The sequence below is a fragment of the Ranitomeya imitator genome, chromosome 1, assembly GCF_032444005.1.
Source record: "Ranitomeya imitator isolate aRanImi1 chromosome 1, aRanImi1.pri, whole genome shotgun sequence".
NCBI classification, from domain to species: Eukaryota; Metazoa; Chordata; class Amphibia; order Anura; family Dendrobatidae; genus Ranitomeya; species Ranitomeya imitator.
The window spans coordinates 908,901,309-908,922,192 of NC_091282.1; the positions used below are offsets into that span (position 1 = coordinate 908,901,309).

Below are 20,884 nucleotides of genomic sequence, written 5' to 3' on the forward strand. Positions count from 1 at the left end.
ATCTGACCCCACAACCATAATTACTGTATTATCTGACCCCACAGCCATATTACTGTATTATCTGACCCCAGCAGCCATATTACTGTATTATCTGACCCCACAGCCATATTACTGTATTATCTCTGACCCCACAGCCATATTACTGTATTATCTGACCCCACAGCCATATTACTGTATTATCTGACCCACAGCCATATTACTGTATTATCTGACCCTCACAGCCATATTACTGTATTATCTCTGACCCCACAGCCATATTACTGTATTATCTGACCCCACAGCCATATTACTGTATTATCTGACCCCACAGCCATATTACTGTATTATCTGACCCCCACAGCCATATTACTGTATTATCTCTGACCCCACAGCCATATTACTGTATTATCTGACCCACACAGCCATATTACTGTATTATCTGACCTCACAGCCATATTACTGTATTATCTGACCCCACAGCCATATTACTGTATTATCTGACCCCACAGCCATATTACTGTATTATCTGACCCCACAGCCAGTATTACTGTATTATCTCTGACCTCACAGCCATATTACTGTATTATCTGACCCCACAGCCATATTACTGTATTATCTGACCCCACAGCCATATTACTGTATTATCTCTGACCCCACAGCCATATTACTGTATTATCTGACCCCACAGCCATATTACTGTATTATCTGACCCCACAGCCATATTACTGTATTATCTCTGACCCCACAGCCATATTACTGTATTATCTGACCCCACAGCCATATTACTGTATTATCTGACCCCACAGCCATATTACTGTATTATCTCTGACCCCACAGCCATATTACTGTATTATCTGACCCCACAGCCATATTACTGTATTATCTGACCCCACAGCCATATTACTGTATTATCTCTGACCCCACAGCCATATTACTGTATTATCTGACCCCACAGCCATATTACTGTATTATCTGACCCCACAGCCATATTACTGTATTATCTCTGACCCCACAGCCATATTACTGTATTATCTGGACCCCACAGCCATATTACTGTATTATCTGACCTCACAGCCATATTACTGTATTATCTGACCCCACAGCCATATTACTGTATTATCTGACCCCACAGCCATATTACTGTATTATCTGACCCCACAGCCATATTACTGTATTATCTGACCCCACAGCCATATTACTGTATTATCTGACCCCACAGCCATATTACTGTATTATCTGACCCCACAGCCATATTACTGTATTATCTGACCCCACAGCCATATTACTGTATTATCTGACCCCACAGCCATATTACTGTATTATCTGACCCCACAGCCATATTACTGTATTATCTGACCCCACAGCCATATTACTGTATTATCTGACCCCACAGCCATATTACTGTATTATCTGACCCCACAGCCATATTACTGTATTATCTGACCCCACAGCCATATTACTGTATTATCTCTGACCCCACAGCCATATTACTGTATTATCTGACCCCACAAGCCATATTACTGTATTATCTGACCCCACAGCCATATTACTGTATTATCTGACCCCACAGCCATATTACTGTATTATCTGACCCTCACAGCCATATTACTGTATTATCTCTGACCCCACAGCCATATTACTGTATTATCTGACCCCACAGCCATATTACTGTATTATCTGACCCCACAGCCATATTACTGTATTATCTGACCCCACAGCCATATTACTGTATTATCTGACCCCACAGCCATATTACTGTATTATCTGACCCCACAGCCATATTACTGTATTATCTGACCCCACAGCCATATTACTGTATTATCTGACCCCACAGCCATATTACTGTATTATCTGACCCCACAGCCATATTACTGTATTATCTCTGACCCCACAGCCATATTACTGTATTATCTGACCCACAGCCATATTACTGTATTATCTGACCCCACAGCCATATTACTGTATTACTCTGACCCCACAGCCATATTACTGTATTATCTGACCCCACAGCCATATTACTGTATTATCTGACCCCACAGCCATATTACTGTATTATCTCTGACCCCACAGCCATATTACTGTATTATCTGACCCCACAGCCATATTACTGTATTATCTGACCCCACAGCCATATTACTGTATTATCTCTGACCCCACAGCCATATTACTGTATTATCTGACCCCACAGCCATATTACTGTATTATCTGACCCCACAGCCATATTACTGTATTATCTCTGACCCACAGCCATATTACTGTATTATCTGACCCCACAGCCATATTACTGTATTATCTGACCCCACAGCCATATTACTGTATTATCTCTGACCCCACAGCCATATTACTGTATTATCTGACCCACAGCCATATTACTGTATTATCTGACCTCACAGCCATATTACTGTATTATCTGACCCCACAGCCATATTACTGTATTATCTCTGACCCCACAGCCATATTACTGTATTATCTGACCCCACAGCCATATTACTGTATTATCTGACCCCACAGCCATATTACTGTATTATCTGACCCCACAGCCATATTACTGTATTATCTGACCTCACAGCCATATTACTGTATTCTCTGACCCCACAGCCATATTACTGTATTATCTCTGACCCCACAGCCATATTACTGTATTATCTGACCCCACAGCCATATTACTGTATTATCTGACCTCACAGCCATATTACTGTATTATCTCTGACCCCACAGCCATATTACTGTATTATCTGACCCCACAGCCATATTACTGTATTATCTGACCCCACAGCCATATTACTGTATTATCTCTGACCCCACAGCCATATTACTGTATTATCTGACCCCACAGCCATATTACTGTATTATCTGACCCCACAGCCATATTACTGTATTATCTGACCTCACAGCCATATTACTGTATTATCTCTGACCCCACAGCCATATTACTGTATTATCTGACCCCACAGCCATATTACTGTATTATCTGACCCCACAGCCATATTACTGTATTATCTGACCCCACAGCCATATTACTGTATTATCTGACCCCACAGCCATATTACTGTATTATCTCTGACCCCACAGCCATATTACTGTATTATCTGACCCCACAGCCATATTACTGTATTATCTGACCCCACAGCCATATTACTGTATTATCTGACCCCACAGCCATATTACTGTATTATCTCTGACCCCACAGCCATATTACTGTATTACCTGACCCCACAGCCATATTACTGTATTATCTGACCCCACAGCCATATTACTGTATTATCTGACCCCACAGCCATATTACTGTATTATCTGACCCCACAGCCATATTACTGTATTATCTGACCCCACAGCCATATTACTGTATTATCTGACCCCACAGCCATATTACTGTATTATCTCTGACCCCACAGCCATATTACTGTATTATCTGACCCCACAGCCATATTACTGTATTATCTCTGACCCCACAGCCATATTACTGTATTATCTCTGACCTCACAGCCATATTACTGTATTATCTGACCTCACAGCCATATTACTGTATTATCTGACCCCACAGCCATATTACTGTATTGTCTCTGACCCCACAGCCATATTACTGTATTATCTGACCCCACAGCCATATTACTGTATTATCTGACCTCACAGCCATATTACTGTATTATCTGACCTCACAGCCATATTACTGTATTATCTGACCTCACAGCCATATTACTGTATTATCTCTGACCCCACAGCCATATTACTGTATTATCTGACCCCACAGCCATATTACTGTATTATCTCTGACCCCACAGCCATATTACTGTATTACCTGACCCCACAGCCATATTACTGTATTATCTGACCCCACAGCCATATTACTGTATTGTCTCTGACCCCACAGCCATATTACTGTATTATCTGACCCCACAGCCATATTACTGTATTATCTGACCCCACAGCCATATTACTGTATTATCTGACCCCACAGCCATATTACTGTATTATCTGACCCCACAGCCATATTACTGTATTATCTGACCTCACAGCCATATTACTGTATTATCTGACCCCACAGCCATATTACTGTATTATCTGACCCCACAGCCATATTACTGTATTATCTGACCCCACAGCCATATTACTGTATTATCTCTGACCCCACAGCCATATTACTGTATTATCTGACCCCACAGCCATATTACTGTATTATCTGACCTCACAGCCATATTACTGTATTATCTGACCCCACAGCCATATTACTGTATTATCTCTGACCCCACAGCCATATTACTGTATTATCTGACCCCACAGCCATATTACTGTATTATCTGACCTCACAGCCATATTACTGTATTATCTGACCCCACAGCCATATTACTGTATTATCTCTGACCCCACAGCCATATTACTGTATTATCTGACCCCACAGCCATATTACTGTATTATCTGACCTCACAGCCATATTACTGTATTATCTGACCCCACAGCCATATTACTGTATTATCTGACCCCACAGCCATATTACTGTATTATCTGACCTCACAGCCATATTACTGTATTATCTGACCCCACAGCCATATTACTGTATTATCTGACCCCACAGCCATATTACTGTATTATCTGACCCCACAGCCATATTACTGTATTATCTCTGACCCCACAGCCATATTACTGTATTATCTCTGACCTCACAGCCATATTACTGTATTATCTGACCCCACAGCCATATTACTGTATTATCTCTGACCCCACAGCCATATTACTGTATTATCTGACCCCACAGCCATATTACTGTATTATCTGACCCCACAGCCATATTACTGTATTGTCTCTGACCCCACAGCCATATTACTGTATTATCTGACCCCACAGCCATATTACTGTATTATCTGACCCCACAGCCATATTACTGTATTATCTCTGACCCCACAGCCATATTACTGTATTATCTGACCCCACAGCCATATTACTGTATTATCTGACCCCACAGCCATATTACTGTATTATCTCTGACCCCACAGCCATATTACTGTATTATCTGACCCCACAGCCATATTACTGTATTATCTGACCCCACAGCCATATTACTGTATTATCTCTGACCCCACAGCCATATTACTGTATTATCTCTGACCTCACAGCCATATTACTGTATTATCTGACCCCACAGCCATATTACTGTATTATCTGACCCCACAGCCATATTACTGTATTATCTGACCCCACAGCCATATTACTGTATTATCTGACCCCACAGCCATATTACTGTATTATCTCTGACCCCACAGCCATATTACTGTATTATCTGACCCCACAGCCATATTACTGTATTATCTGACCCCACAGCCATATTACTGTATTATCTCTGACCCCACAGCCATATTACTGTATTATCTGACCCCACAGCCATATTACTGTATTATCTCTGACCCCACAGCCATATTACTGTATTATCTGACCCCACAGCCATATTACTGTATTATCTGACCCCACAGCCATATTACTGTATTATCTCTGACCCCACAGCCATATTACTGTATTATCTCTGACCTCACAGCCATATTATTGTATTATCTGACCCCACAGCCATATTACTGTATTATCTCTGACCCCACAGCCATATTACTGTATTATCTGACCCCACAGCCATATTACTGTATTATCTGACCTCACAGCCATATTACTGTATTATCTGACCCCACAGCCATATTACTGTATTATCTCTGACCCCACAGCCATATTACTGTATTATCTGACCCCACAGCCATATTACTGTATTATCTGACCCCACAGCCATATTACTGTATTATCTCTGACCCCACAGCCATATTACTGTATTATCTCTGACCCCACAGCCATATTACTGTATTATCTGACCTCACAGCCATATTACTGTATTATCTGACCCCACAGCCATATTACTGTATTATCTGACCCCACAGCCATATTACTGTATTATCTGACCCCACAGCCATATTACTGTATTATCTGACCTCACAGCCATATTACTGTATTATCTGACCCCACAGCCATATTACTGTATTATCTGACCCCACAGCCATATTACTGTATTATCTGACCTCACAGCCATATTACTGTATTATCTGACCCCACAGCCATATTACTGTATTATCTGACCCCACAGCCATATTACTGTATTATCTGACCCCACAGCCATATTACTGTATTATCTGACCCCACAGCCATATTACTGTATTATCTGACCCCACAGCCATATTACTGTATTATCTGACCCCACAGCCATATTACTGTATTATCTGACCCCACAGCCATATTACTGTATTATCTGACCCCACAGCCATATTACTGTATTATCTGACCCCACAGCCATATTACTGTATTATCTGACCCCACAGCCATATTACTGTATTATCTGACCCCACAGCCATATTACTGTATTATCTGACCCCACAGCCATATTACTGTATTATCTGACCCCACAGCCATATTACTGTATTATCTGACCTCACAGCCATATTACTGTATTATCTGACCCCACAGCCATATTACTGTATTATCTGACCCCACAGCCATATTACTGTATTATCTGACCCCACAGCCATATTACTGTATTATCTGACCCCACAGCCATATTACTGTATTATCTGACCCCACAGCCATATTACTGTATTATCTGACCCCACAGCCATATTACTGTATTATCTGACCCCACAGCCATATTACTGTATTATCTGACCCCACAGCCATATTACTGTATTATCTGACCCCACAGCCATATTACTGTATTATCTGACCCCACAGCCATATTACTGTATTATCTGACCCCACAGCCATATTACTGTATTATCTGACCCCACAGCCATATTACTGTATTATCTGACCCCACAGCCATATTACTGTATTATCTCTGACCCCACAGCCATATTACTGTATTATCTCTGACCCCACAGCCATATTACTGTATTATCTGACCTCACAGCCATATTACTGTATTATCTGACCCCACAGCCATATTACTGTATTATCTGACCCCACAGCCATATTACTGTATTATCTGACCCCACAGCCATATTACTGTATTATCTGACCCCACAGCCATATTACTGTATTATCTGACCCCACAGCCATATTACTGTATTATCTGACCCCACAGCCATATTACTGTATTATCTGACCCCACAGCCATATTACTGTATTATCTGACCCCACAGCCATATTACTGTATTATCTGACCCCACAGCCATATTACTGTATTATCTGACCCCACAGCCATATTACTGTATTATCTGACCCCACAGCCATATTACTGTATTATCTGACCCCACAGCCATATTACTGTATTATCTCTGACCCCACAGCCATATTACTGTATTATCTGACCCCACAGCCATATTACTGTATTATCTCTGACCCCACAGCCATATTACTGTATTATCTGACCCCACAGCCATATTACTGTATTATCTGACCCCACAGCCATATTACTGTATTATCTGACCCCACAGCCATATTACTGTATTATCTGACCTCACAGCCATAATACTGTATTATCTGACCCCACAGCCATATTACTGTATTATCTGACCCCACAGCCATATTACTGTATTGTCTCTGACCCCACAGCCATATTACTTTATTATCTGACCCCACAGCCATATTACTGTATTATCTGACCCCACAGCCATATTACTGTATTATCTGACCCCACAGCCATATTACTGTATTATCTCTGACCCCACAGCCATATTACTGTATTATCTGACCCCACAGCCATATTACTGTATTATCTGACCCCACAGCCATATTACTGTATTATCTGACCCCACAGCCATATTACTGTATTATCTGACCCCACAGCCATATTACTGTATTATCTGACCTCACAGCCATATTACTGTATTATCTGACCTCACAGCCATATTACTGTATTATCTGACCCCACAGCCATATTACTGTATTATCTCTGACCCCACAGCCATATTACTGTATTGTCTCTGACCCCACAGCCATGTTACTGTATTGTCTCTGACCCCACAGCCATATTACTGTATTATCTGACCCCACAGCTGTTATGTTTGCTAATGACAGGTGTTATGAAGGCAATCCAGAAACACAGTGTGCTTAGCGATCAGAGCGCACACAGTGATCTGACAAATACCCAAAAATACAAGAACGAGCTCTGAGACGTGGAAACTCTGTAGACTGCACACCTGATCCTATCCTAAACACAACTAAAAGCGGCTGTGGATTGCGCCTAACAACTACCTAGGCAACTCGGCACAGCCTAAGAAACTAGCTAGCCTGAAGATAGAAAAATAGGCCTGACTTGCCCCAGAGAAATTCCCCAAAGGAAAAGGCAGCCCCCCACATATAATGACTGAGTAAGATGAAAAGACAAAACGTAGGGATGAAATAGATTCAGCAAAGTGGGGCCCGATATTCTAGGACAGAGCGAGGACAGTAAAGCAAACTTTGCAGTCTACAAAAAACCCTAAAGCAAAACCACGCAAAGGGGCAAAAAAAACCCACCGTGCCGAACTAACGGCACGGCGGTACACCCTTTGCGTCTCAGAGCTTCCAGCAAAACAAAAGACAAGCTGGACAGAAAAAAAGCAACAAAAAAAGCAAAAAGCACTTAGCTATACAGAGCAGCAGGACACAGGAACAATCAGGAGAAGCTCAGATCCAACACTGAAACATTGACAAGGAGCAAGGATAGCAGCATCAGGCGGAGTTAAGTAATGAAGCAGTTAACGAGCTCACCAGAACACCTGAGGGAGGAAGCTCAGAAGCTGCAGTACCACTTGTGACCACAGGAGTGAATTCAGCCACAGAATTCACAACAGTACCCCCCCCCTTGAGGAGGGGTCACCGAACCCTCACCAGAGCCCCCAGGCCGACCAGGATGAGCCGCATGAAAGGCACGAACAGGATCGGAAGCATGAACATCAGAGGCAAAAACCCAGGAATTATCTTCCTGAGCATAACCCTTCCATTTAACCAGATACTGGAGTTTCCGTCTAGAAACACGAGAATCCAAAATCTTCTCCACAATATACTCCAATTCCCCCTCCACCAAAACCGGGGGAAGGAGGCTCAACAGATGGAACCATAGGTGCCACGTATCTCCGCAACAACGACCTATGGAATACATTATGTATGGAAAAGGAGTCTGGGAGGGTCAAACGAAAAGACACAGGATTGAGAACCTCAGAAATCCTATACGGACCAATAAAACGAGGTTTAAATTTAGGAGAGGAAACCTTCATAGGAATATGACGAGAAGATAACCAAACCAGATCCCCAACACGAAGTCGGGGACCCACACGGCGTCTGCGATTAGCGAAAAGTTGAGCTTTCTCCTGGGACAAGATCAAATTGTCCACTACCTGAGTCCAGATCTGCTGCAACCTATCCACCACAGAATCCACACCAGGACAGTCCGAAGACTCAACCTGTCCTGAAGAGAAACGAGGATGGAACCCAGAATTGCAAAAAAATGGAGAAACCAAGGTAGCCGAGCTGGCCCGATTATTAAGGGCGAACTCAGCCAACGGCAAAAAGGACACCCAATCATCCTGGTCTGCAGAAACAAAACATCTCAGATATGTTTCCAAGGTCTGATTGGTTCGTTCGGTCTGGCCATTAGTCTGAGGATGGAAAGCCGAGGAAAAGGATAGGTCAATGCCCATCCTACCACAAAAGGCTCGCCAAAACCTTGAAACAAACTGGGAACCTCTGTCAGAAACAATATTCTCAGGAATGCCATGCAACCGAACCACATGCTGAAAGAACAAAGGTACCAAATCAGAGGAGGAAGGCAATTTAGCCAAGGGCACCAGATGGACCATTTTAGAAAAGCGATCACAGACCACCCAAATGACTGACATCTTTTGAGAAACGGGAAGGTCAGAAATGAAATCCATCGAAATATGTGTCCAAGGCCTCTTTGGGACCGGCAAGGGCAAAAGCAACCCACTGGCACGAGAACAGCAGGGCTTAGCCCTAGCACAAATCCCACAGGACTGCACAAAAGTACGTACATCCCGTGACAGAGATGGCCACCAGAAGGATCTAGCCACTAACTCTCTGGTACCAAAGATTCCAGGATGACCAGCCAACACCGAACAATGAAGTTCAGAGATAAGTTTATTAGTCCACCTATCAGGGACGAACAGTTTCTCTGCTGGACAACGATCAGGTTTATTCGCCTGAAATTTTTGCAGCACCCGCCGCAAATCAGGAGAGATGGCAGACACAATGACTCCTTCCTTGAGGATACCCGCTGGCTCAGATAAACCCGGAGAGTCGGGCACAAAACTCCTAGACAGAGCATCCGCCTTCACATTTTTAGAGCCCGGAAGGTACGAAATCACAAAGTCGAAGCGGGCAAAAAATAACGACCAACGGGCCTGTCTAGGATTCAAGCGCTTGGCAGACTCGAGATAAGTCAAGTTCTTATGATCAGTCAATACCACCACGCGATGCTTAGCTCCTTCAAGCCAATGACGCCACTCCTCGAATGCCCACTTCATGGCCAGCAACTCTCGATTGCCCACATCATAATTACGCTCAGCGGGCGAAAACTTCCTGGAAAAGAAAGCACATGGTTTCATCACTGAGCAATCAGAACCTCTCTGTGACAAAACCGCCCCTGCTCCAATCTCAGAAGCATCAACCTCGACCTGGAACGGAAGAGAAACATCTGGCTGACACAACACAGGGGCAGAACAAAAACGACGCTTCAACTCCTGAAAAGCTTCCACAGCAGCAGAAGACCAATTAACCAAATCAGCACCCTTCTTGGTCAAATCGGTCAATGGTTTGGCAATGCTAGAAAAATTACAGATGAAGCGACGATAAAAATTAGCAAAGCCCAGGAACTTTTGCAGACTTTTCAGAGATGTCGGCTGAATCCAATCCTGGATGGCTTGGACCTTAACTGGATCCATCTCGATAGTAGAAGGGGTAAAGATGAACCCCAAAAATGAAACTTTCTGCACACCGAAGAGACACTTTGATCCCTTCACAAACAAAGAGTTAGCACGCAGGACCTGAAAAACCATTCTGACCTGCTTCACATGAGACTCCCAATCATCTGAGAAGATCAAAATGTCATCCAAGTAAACAATCAGGAATTTATCCAGATACTCACGGAAGATGTCATGCATAAAAGACTGAAACACAGATGGAGCATTGGCAAGTCCGAACGGCATCACTAGATACTCAAAATGACCCTCGGGCGTATTGAATGCAGTTTTCCATTCATCTCCTTGCCTGATTCTCACCAGATTATACGCACCACGAAGATCTATCTTAGTGAACCAACTAGCCCCCTTAATCCGAGCAAACAAGTCAGATAACAATGGCAAGGGATACTGAAATTTAACAGTGATCTTATTAAGAAGGCGGTAATCAATACACGGTCTCAGCGAACCATCCTTCTTGGCTACAAAGAAGAACCCTGCTCCCAGTGGTGATGACGATGGGTGAATATGTCCCTTCTCCAGGGATTCCTTCACATAACTGCGCATAGCGGCGTGTTCGGGCACGGATAAATTAAATAATCGACCTTTAGGGAATTTACTACCAGGAATCAAATTGATAGCACAATCACAATCCCTATGCGGAGGTAGAGCATCGGACTTGGGCTCTTCAAATACATCCTGATAATCAGACAAGAACTCTGGGACCTCAGAAGGGGTGGATGACGAAATCGACAAAAATGGAACATCACCATGTACCCCCTGACAACCCCAGCTGGATACCGACATGGAATTCCAATCCAATACTGGATTATGGGTTTGTAGCCATGGCAACCCCAACACGACCACATCATGCAGATTATGCAACACCAGAAAGCGAATAACTTCCTGATGTGCAGGAGCCATGCACATGGTCAGCTGGGCCCAGTATTGAGGTTTATTCTTGGCCAAAGGTGTAGCATCAATTCCTCTCAATGGAATAGGACACCGCAAAGGCTCCAAGAAAAACCCACAACGTTTAGCATAATCCAAATCCATCAGATTCAGGGCAGCGCCCGAATCCACAAACGCCATGACAGAAAACGACGACAAAGAGCATATCAAGGTAATGGACAGAAGGAATTTGGACTGTACAGTACCAATGACGGCAGACCTAGCGGACCGCTTAGTGCGCTTAGGACAATCAGAAATCGCATGAGTGGAATCACCACAGTAGAAACACAGACCATTCAGACGTCTGTATTCCTGCCGTTCAACTCTAGTCATAGTCCTATCGCACTGCATAGGCTCAGGTTTAACCTCAGGCAGTACCGCCAAATGGTGCACAGATTTACGCTCGCGCAAGCGTCGACCGATCTGAATGGCCAAAGACAAAGACTCATTCAAACCAGCAGGCATAGGAAATCCCACCATGACATCCTTAAGAGCCTCAGAGAGACCCTTTCTGAACAAAGCTGCCAGCGCAGATTCATTCCACTGAGTGAGTACTGACCATTTCCTAAATTTCTGACAATATACTTCTATATCATCCTGACCCTGGCACAAAGCCAGCAAATTTTTCTCAGCCTGATCCACTGAATTAGGCTCATCGTACAGCAATCCGAGCGCCAGGAAAAACGCATCGACACTACTCAATGCAGGGTCTCCTGGCGCAAGAGAAAATGCCCAGTCTTGAGGGTCGCCGCGCAAAAAAGAAATAATAATCAAAACCTGTTGAATAGGATTACCAGAAGAATGACGTTTCAAGGCCAGAAATAGCTTACAATTATTTTTGAAACTTAGAAACTTAGTTCTATCTCCAAAAAACAAATCAGGAATAGGAATTCTTGGTTCTAACATAGATTTCTGCTCAATAGTATCTTGAATTTTTTGTACATTTATAACGAGATTATCCATTGAAGAGCACAGACCCTGAATATCCATCTCCACACCTGTGTCCAGAATCACCCAAATGTCTAGGGGAAAAAAAAAAAAGTGAACACAGAGCAGAAAAAAAAAAAAAAATGATGTCAGAACTTTTTCTTTCCCTCTATTGAGAATCATTAGTGAGGCTCCTTGTACTGTTATGTTTGCTAATGACAGGTGTTATGAAGGCAATCCAGAAACACAGTGTGCTTAGCGATCAGAGCGCACACAGTGATCTGACAAATACCCAAAAATACAAGAACGAGCTCTGAGACGTGGAAACTCTGTAGACTGCACACCTGATCCTATCCTAAACACAACTAAAAGCGGCTGTGGATTGCGCCTAACAACTACCTAGGCAACTCGGCACAGCCTAAGAAACTAGCTAGCCTGAAGATAGAAAAATAGGCCTGACTTGCCCCAGAGAAATTCCCCAAAGGAAAAGGCAGCCCCCCACATATAATGACTGTGAGTAAGATGAAAAGACAAAACGTAGGGATGAAATAGATTCAGCAAAGTGGGGCCCGATATTCTAGGACAGAGCGAGGACAGTAAAGCGAACTTTGCAGTCTACAAAAAACCCTAAAGCAAAACCACGCAAAGGGGCAAAAAAAAACCGCCGTGCCGACCTAACGGCACGGCGGTACACCCTTTGCGTCTCAGAGCTTCCAGCAAAACAAAAGACAAGCTGGACAGAAAAAAAGCAACAAAAAAAGCAAAAAGCACTTAGCTATACAGAGCAGCAGGACACAGGAACAATCAGGAGAAGCTCAGATCCAACACTGAAACATTGCCAAGGAGCAAGGATAGCAGCATCAGGCGGAGTTAAGTAATGAAGCAGTTAACGAGCTCACCAGAACACCTGAGGGAGGAAGCTCAGAAGCTGCAGTACCACTTGTGACCACAGGAGTGAATTCAGCCACAGAATTCACAACACACAGCCATATTACTGTATTATCTGACCCCACAGCCATATTACTTTGTTATCTGACCCCACAGCCATATTACTGTATTATCTGACCCCACAGCCATATTACTGTATTATCTGACCCCACAGCCATATTACTGTATTATCTGACGCCACAGCCATATTACTGTATTATCTCTGACCCCACAGCCATATTACTGTATTATCTGACCTCACAGCCATATTACTTTATTATCTGACCCCACAGCCATATTACTGTATTATCTGACCCCACAGCCATATTACTGTATTATCTCTGACCCCACAGCCATATTACTGTATTATCTGACCTCACAGCCATATTACTGTATTATCTGACCCCACAGCCATATTACTGTATTATCTGACCCCACAGCCATATTACTGTATTATCTGACCCCACAGCCATATTACTGTATTATCTGACCCCACAGCCATATTACTGTATTATCTGACCCCACAGCCATATTACTGTATTATCTGACCACACAGCCATATTACTGTATTATCTGACCCCACAGCTATATTACTGTATTATCTCTGACCCCACAGCCATATTACTGTATTATCTGACCCCACAGCCATATTACTGTACTATCTGACCCCACAGCCATATTACTGTATTACCTGACCCCACAGCCATATTACTGTATTATCTGACCCCACAGCCATATTACTGTATTATCTGACCCCACAGCCATATTACTGTATTATCTGACCACACAGCCATATTACTGTATTATCTCTGACCCCACAGCCATATTACTGTATTGTCTCTGACCCCACAGCCATATTACTGTATTGTCTGACTCCACAGCCATATTACTGTATTATCTCTGACCCCACAGCCATATTACTTTATTATCTGACCCCACAGCCATATTACTGTATTATCTGACCCCACAGCCATATTACTTTGTTATCTGACCCCACAGCCATATTACTGTATTATCTGACCCCACAGCCATATTACTGTATTATCTGACCCCACAGCCATATTACTGTATTATCTGACCCCACAGCCATATTACTGTATTATCTGACCCCACAGCCATATTACTGTATTATCTCTGACCCCACAGCCATATTACTGTATTGTCTCTGACCCCACAGCCATATTACTGTATTATCTGACCACACAGCCATATTACTGTATTATCTCTGACCCCACAGCCATATTACTGTATTGTCTCTGACCGCACAGCCATATTACTGTATTGTCTGACTCCACAGCCATATTACTGTATTATCTGACCCCACAGCCATATTACTCTATTATCTCTGACCCCACAGCCATATTACTGTATTATCTCTGACCCCACAGCCATATTACTGTATTGTCTCTGACCCCACAGCCATATTACTGTATTATCTGACCACACAGCCATATTACTGTATTATCTCTGACCCCACAGCCATATTACTGTATTGTCTCTGACCCCACAGCCATATTACTGTATTGTCTCTGACCCCACAGCCATATTACTGTATTATCTGACCCCACAGCCATATTACTCTATTATCTCTGACCCCACAGCCATATTACTGTATTATCTCTGACCCCACAGCCATATTACTGTATTATCTGACCCCACAGCCATATTACTCTATTATCTCTGACCCCACAGCCATATTACTGTATTATCTCTGACCCCACAGCCATATTACTGTATTGTCTGACCCCACAGCCATATTACTGTATTATCTGACCCCACAGCCATATTACTCTATTATCTCTGACCCCACAGCCATATTACTGTATTATCTCTGACCCCACAGCCATATTACTGTATTGTCTCTGACCCCACAGCCATATTACTGTATTATCTCTGACCCCACAGCCATATTACTGTATTGTCTCTGACCCCACAGCCATATTACTGTATTGTCTCTGACCCCACAGCCATATTACTGTATTATCTCTGACCCCACAGCCATATTACTGTATTGTCTCTGACCCCACAGCCATATTACTGTATTATCTCTGACCCCACAGCCATATTACTGTATTATCTCTGACCCCACAGCCATATTACTGTATTATCTGACCCCACAGCCATATTACTGTATTATCTGACCCCACAGCCATATTACTGTATTATCTGACCCCACAGCCATATTACTGTATTATCTGACCACACAGCCATATTACTGTATTATCTGACCACACAGCCATATTACTGTATTATCTCTGACCCCACAGCCATATTACTGTATTGTCTCTGACCCCACAGCCATATTACTGTATTGTCTGACTCCACAGCCATATTACTGTATTGTCTCTGACCCCACAGCCATATTACTGTATTGTCTGACTCCACAGCCATATTACTCTATTATCTCTGACCCCACAGCCATATTACTTTATTATCTGACCCCACAGCCATATTACTGTATTATCTGACCCCACAGCCATATTACTTTGTTATCTGACCCCACAGCCATATTACTGTATTATCTGACCCCACAGCCATATTACTGTATTATCTGACCCCACAGCCATATTACTGTATTATCTGACCCCACAGCCATATTACTGTATTATCTGACCCCACAGCCATATTACTGTATTATCTCTGACCCCACAGCCATATTACTGTATTGTCTCTGACCCCACAGCCATATTACTGTATTATCTGACCACACAGCCATATTACTGTATTATCTCTGACCCCACAGCCATATTACTGTATTGTCTCTGACCGCACAGCCATATTACTGTATTGTCTGACTCCACAGCCATATTACTGTATTATCTGACCCCACAGCCATATTACTCTATTATCTCTGACCCCACAGCCATATTACTGTATTATCTCTGACCCCACAGCCATATTACTGTATTGTCTCTGACCCCACAGCCATATTACTGTATTATCTGACCACACAGCCATATTACTGTATTATCTCTGACCCCACAGCCATATTACTGTATTGTCTCTGACCCCACAGCCATATTACTGTATTGTCTCTGACCCCACAGCCATATTACTGTATTATCTGACCCCACAGCCATATTACTCTATTATCTCTGACCCCACAGCCATATTACTGTATTATCTCTGACCCCACAGCCATATTACTGTATTGTCTGACCCCACAGCCATATTACTGTATTATCTGACCCCACAGCCATATTACTCTATTATCTCTGACCCCACAGCCATATTACTGTATTATCTCTGACCCCACAGCCATATTACTGTATTGTCTCTGACCCCACAGCCATATTACTGTATTATCTCTGACCCCACAGCCATATTACTGTATTGTCTCTGACCCCACAGCCATGTTACTGTATTGTCTCTGACCCCACAGCCATATTACTGTATTATCTCTGACCCCACAGCCATATTACTGTATTGTCTCTGACCCCACAGCCATATTACTGTATTATCTCTGACCCCACAGCCATATTACTGTATTATCTCTGACCCCACAGCCATATTACTGTATTGTCTCTGACCCCACAGCCATATTACTGTATTGTCTCTGACCCCACAGCCATATTACTGTATTGTCTCTGACCCCACAGCCATATTACTGTATTATCTCTGACCCCACAGCCATATTACTGTATTATCTCTGACCCCACAGCCGTATTACTATATTATCTCTGACCCCACAGCCGTATTACTGTATTATCTCTGACCCCACAGCCATATTACTGTATTGTCTCTGACCCCACAGCAATATTACTGTATTGTCTCTGACCCCACAGCCATATTACTGTATTGTGTCTCTGACCCCACAGCCATATTACTGTATTATCTCTGACCCCACAGCTATATTACTGTATTATCTCTGACCCCACAGCCATATTACTGTATTATCTCTCTGACCCCACAGCCATATTACTGTATTGTCTCTGACCCCACAGCCATATTACTGTATTGTCTCTGACTCCACAGCCATATTACTGGATTGTCTCTGACTCCACAGCCATATTACTGTATTGTCTCTGACCCCACAGCCATATTACTGTATTGTCTCTCTGACCCCACAGCCATATTACTGTATTGTCTCTGACCCCACAGCCATATTTCTGTATTGTCTCTGACCCCACTGCCATATTATTATTATTATTATTTATTTATATAGCACCATTAATTCCATGGTGCTGTACATGTGAAAAGGGGTTACATACAGGGTTATTGATATCGTTAACAGTAAACAAATTTACAGTGACAAACTGGTACAGAGGGGAGAGGACCCTGTCCTTGCGGACTTACATTCTTCAGGATAGTGGGGAAGAGACAGGAGGTTGGTGTGCTGCAGCACTAGTGGTGGTGAGATGGGTGGTCGGTGACGTGGCGGCAGCTCGGGTGGTCGGTGACGTGGCGGCAGCTCGGGTGGTCGGTGACGTTGCGGCAGCTTGGGTGGTCGGTGACGCGGCGGCAGCTCGGGTGGTCGGTGACATGGCGGCAGCTCGGGCGGTTGGTGTGGCAGCAGAATGGTTATTGCAGGCTGTAGGCTTTCCTGAAGAGATGGGTTTTCAGGTTCCGTCTAAAGGATCTGAAGGTGATGGATAATCGGACGTGTTGAGGCGTGGAATTCCAGAGGATGGGGGATATTCGGGAGAAATCTTGGAGGCGGTTGTGTGAGGAACGAATAAGTGTGGAGGAGAGAAGGAGGTCATGGGAGGATCGAAGATTACGTGAGGGAAGATAGTGGGAGATATAGGGAGGGGACAGGTTGTGGATGGCTTTGTAGATCAGTGTTAGTAGTTTGAACTGGATTCGTTGGGGAATTGGGAGCCATTGGAGGGATTTGCAGGGGATTAGCGAGGACAGAGGTGGATTAGCCGAGCAGCAGAGTTGAGGACAGACTGTAGTGGTGCAAGGGAGTTAGCGGGGAGGCCACAGAGGAGAGTGTTGCAGTAATCGAGGCGGCAGATGATGAGGGCATGCACAAGAGTTTTAGTAGATTGCGGGCTGAGGAAGGGACGGATTCTGGCAATATTTTTGAGTTGGAGGCGACAGGAGGTGGCAAAGGTTTGGACGTGCGGTTTGAAGGACAGGGCAGAATCGAGAGTTACGCCGAGGCAGCAGATTTCAGGTGCGGGAGAGAGCGTGATGCCGTTTACTATAATAGATAGTTCAGGTAGGGGAGATACGCGAGATGGGGGAAAGATGATGAGTTTGGTTTTGTCTACATTGAGTTTTAGGAAGCGAGAGTTGAAGAAGGAGGATATGGCTGACAGACACTCCGGGATTCTGGACAGAAGAGAGGCGACATCTGAGCCAGAGAGGTAGATCTGAGTGTCGTCTGCATATAGGTGGTACTGAAAGCCATGGGATTTTATGAGTTGTCCTAGGCCAAGGGTATAGATGGAAAAAAGTAGAGGCCCTAGGACAGAGCCTTGAGGGACTCCAACAGAGAGGGGGCGGGTGAGGAAGTTGTGTGTGCGTGGGAAATGCTAAATGTGCGGTCGGAAAGGTATGAGGCAATCCAGGATAGGGCAAGGTCTTTGATGCCGAGGGAAGAAAGAATCTGTAGTAGTAGGAGGTGATTGACTGTGTCGAAAGCAGAGGACAGATCGAGAAGGAAGAGGATGGAGAACTGTCTGTTAGCTTTGGCTGTGAGTAAGTCATTAGTGATTTTGGTCAGAGCAGTTTCGGTGGAGTGGTGGGGGCGGAAGCCAGATTGGAGGTTGTCAAGGAGAGAGTTAGATGAGAGGTGGGAGGAAAGCTGACCATGGACATGCTGCTCAAGGAGTTTGGAAGCAAACGGGAGCAGTGATATGGGGCGATAGCTGGGCATAGCAGTTGGGTCAAGGTTAGCTTGTTTGAGGATGGGTATGATGGTGGCATGTTTGAAGGCAGAGGGGAAAGTACCAGAAGATAGCGATAGGTTGAAGAGATGGGTCAGGGCTGGAATGAGTGTGTTAGTGAGGTTGGGGAGCAAGTGGGAAGGGATGGGGTCAAGTGCACATGTGGTGAGGTGTGATTTGGAAAGGAGGCGAGTAAGTTCTGCTTCAGTTTTGTTGGAGAGGGAAGTTATTGGGGAAGGGCAGAGGTCTGGTATATGGGGTGGTGGAAAAGTAAAGGTTTGCCTTGTTTTGTCGATCTTGTTTTTGAAGTAGGTGGCAAAGTCCTCAGAAGAGATTAGGGGAGTTGGAGGTGGCAGTGATGGGCGGAGGAGTTAAATGTGCTGAACAGTTGTTTTGGGTTGTAGGATAGTGAAGATACAAGGTTAGTGAAATAGGTCTGTTTAGCAGAAGTGAGGGCTAGTTTGAAGGCAAGTGTAGCTTGTTTGAAAGTGGTGAAGTTGTCTGGCAGGCGTGTTTTTGGTGAGGTTATTATGCCAGGGTTGCCTATTGATTTGTCGCACTTTGCCATGCATGAGAGGGGCGACTGAGTCTATGGCTGATGCGAGGGTGAAGTTATAGAAAGCGGTGGCGCTATCCGTGTCGTGGAGTGAAGATATGGAGGACAGGGGTAGAAGAGAGTCTGAGAGTCTGAATGTCTAGGTGTGCAAGGTTTCTGCGAGGATGTGCTGCTGGCTGGACATGGGGGGGGCAGGTGAGGAGGACAAGGATGAGAAGGTGAGTAGATGGTGGTCAGATAAGGGGAAGGGAGAGGTTGTGAGATTAGATAGGGAACAGAGGCGGGTGAAGATGAGGTCTAGGGAATGTCCGTCTGTGGGTGGCTGTGGAGGACCACTGAGTAAGTCCAAAGGATGAGGTAAGGGCCAGGAGCTTGGAGGCTGCTGGTTGGCGGGTAGGGATATTAAAGTCACCCATTATGATGGTGGAGATGTCAGCAGAGAGAAAGTGAAGAAGCCAGGTGGAAAATTGGTCAATGAAGGCAGTGGCTGAGCCCGGTGGTCGGTATGTGACAGCCATTTGGAGATTAGAAGGAGAGTAGATATGGACAGAGTGAACCTCGAAAGAAGGGAGGATAAGGGAGGGTGGGGGTTGGATAGGGTTGAAGTAGCAGTTTTTAGAATAATAATAATAATCTTTATTTATATAGCGCCAACATATTCTGCAGCGCTTTACAGTTTAACAGTTTCAAACACAAAAGTCATAAGTAACAACGTTAACAATACAATAATAAAAGCAAAATAAGAAGACCCTGCTCGTGAGAGCTTACAATCTACAATGAGGTGGGGG

General features: G+C 44.0%; 1 protein-coding gene across 3 annotated transcripts in view; it reads left to right on the forward strand.

Moving 5' to 3' along the window:
- The window catches only part of LOC138654579 (uncharacterized), an 89,240-nt gene that overhangs the window by 10,308 nt on the left and 58,048 nt on the right, over positions 1 to 20,884 (forward strand). Inside the window, exon 1 of one of the 3 annotated variants that reach the window (XM_069743475.1) lies at positions 18,870 to 19,018. The exons of the other annotated variants lie outside the window; for them this stretch is intronic. Within the exon in view, the coding sequence (XP_069599576.1) occupies positions 18,900 to 19,018 (119 nt within the window). The 5' untranslated portion in view covers positions 18,870 to 18,899. Of the gene's footprint in view, positions 1 to 18,869; positions 19,019 to 20,884 lie in introns of those variants that run through there. 3 annotated transcript variants of the gene reach the window in all.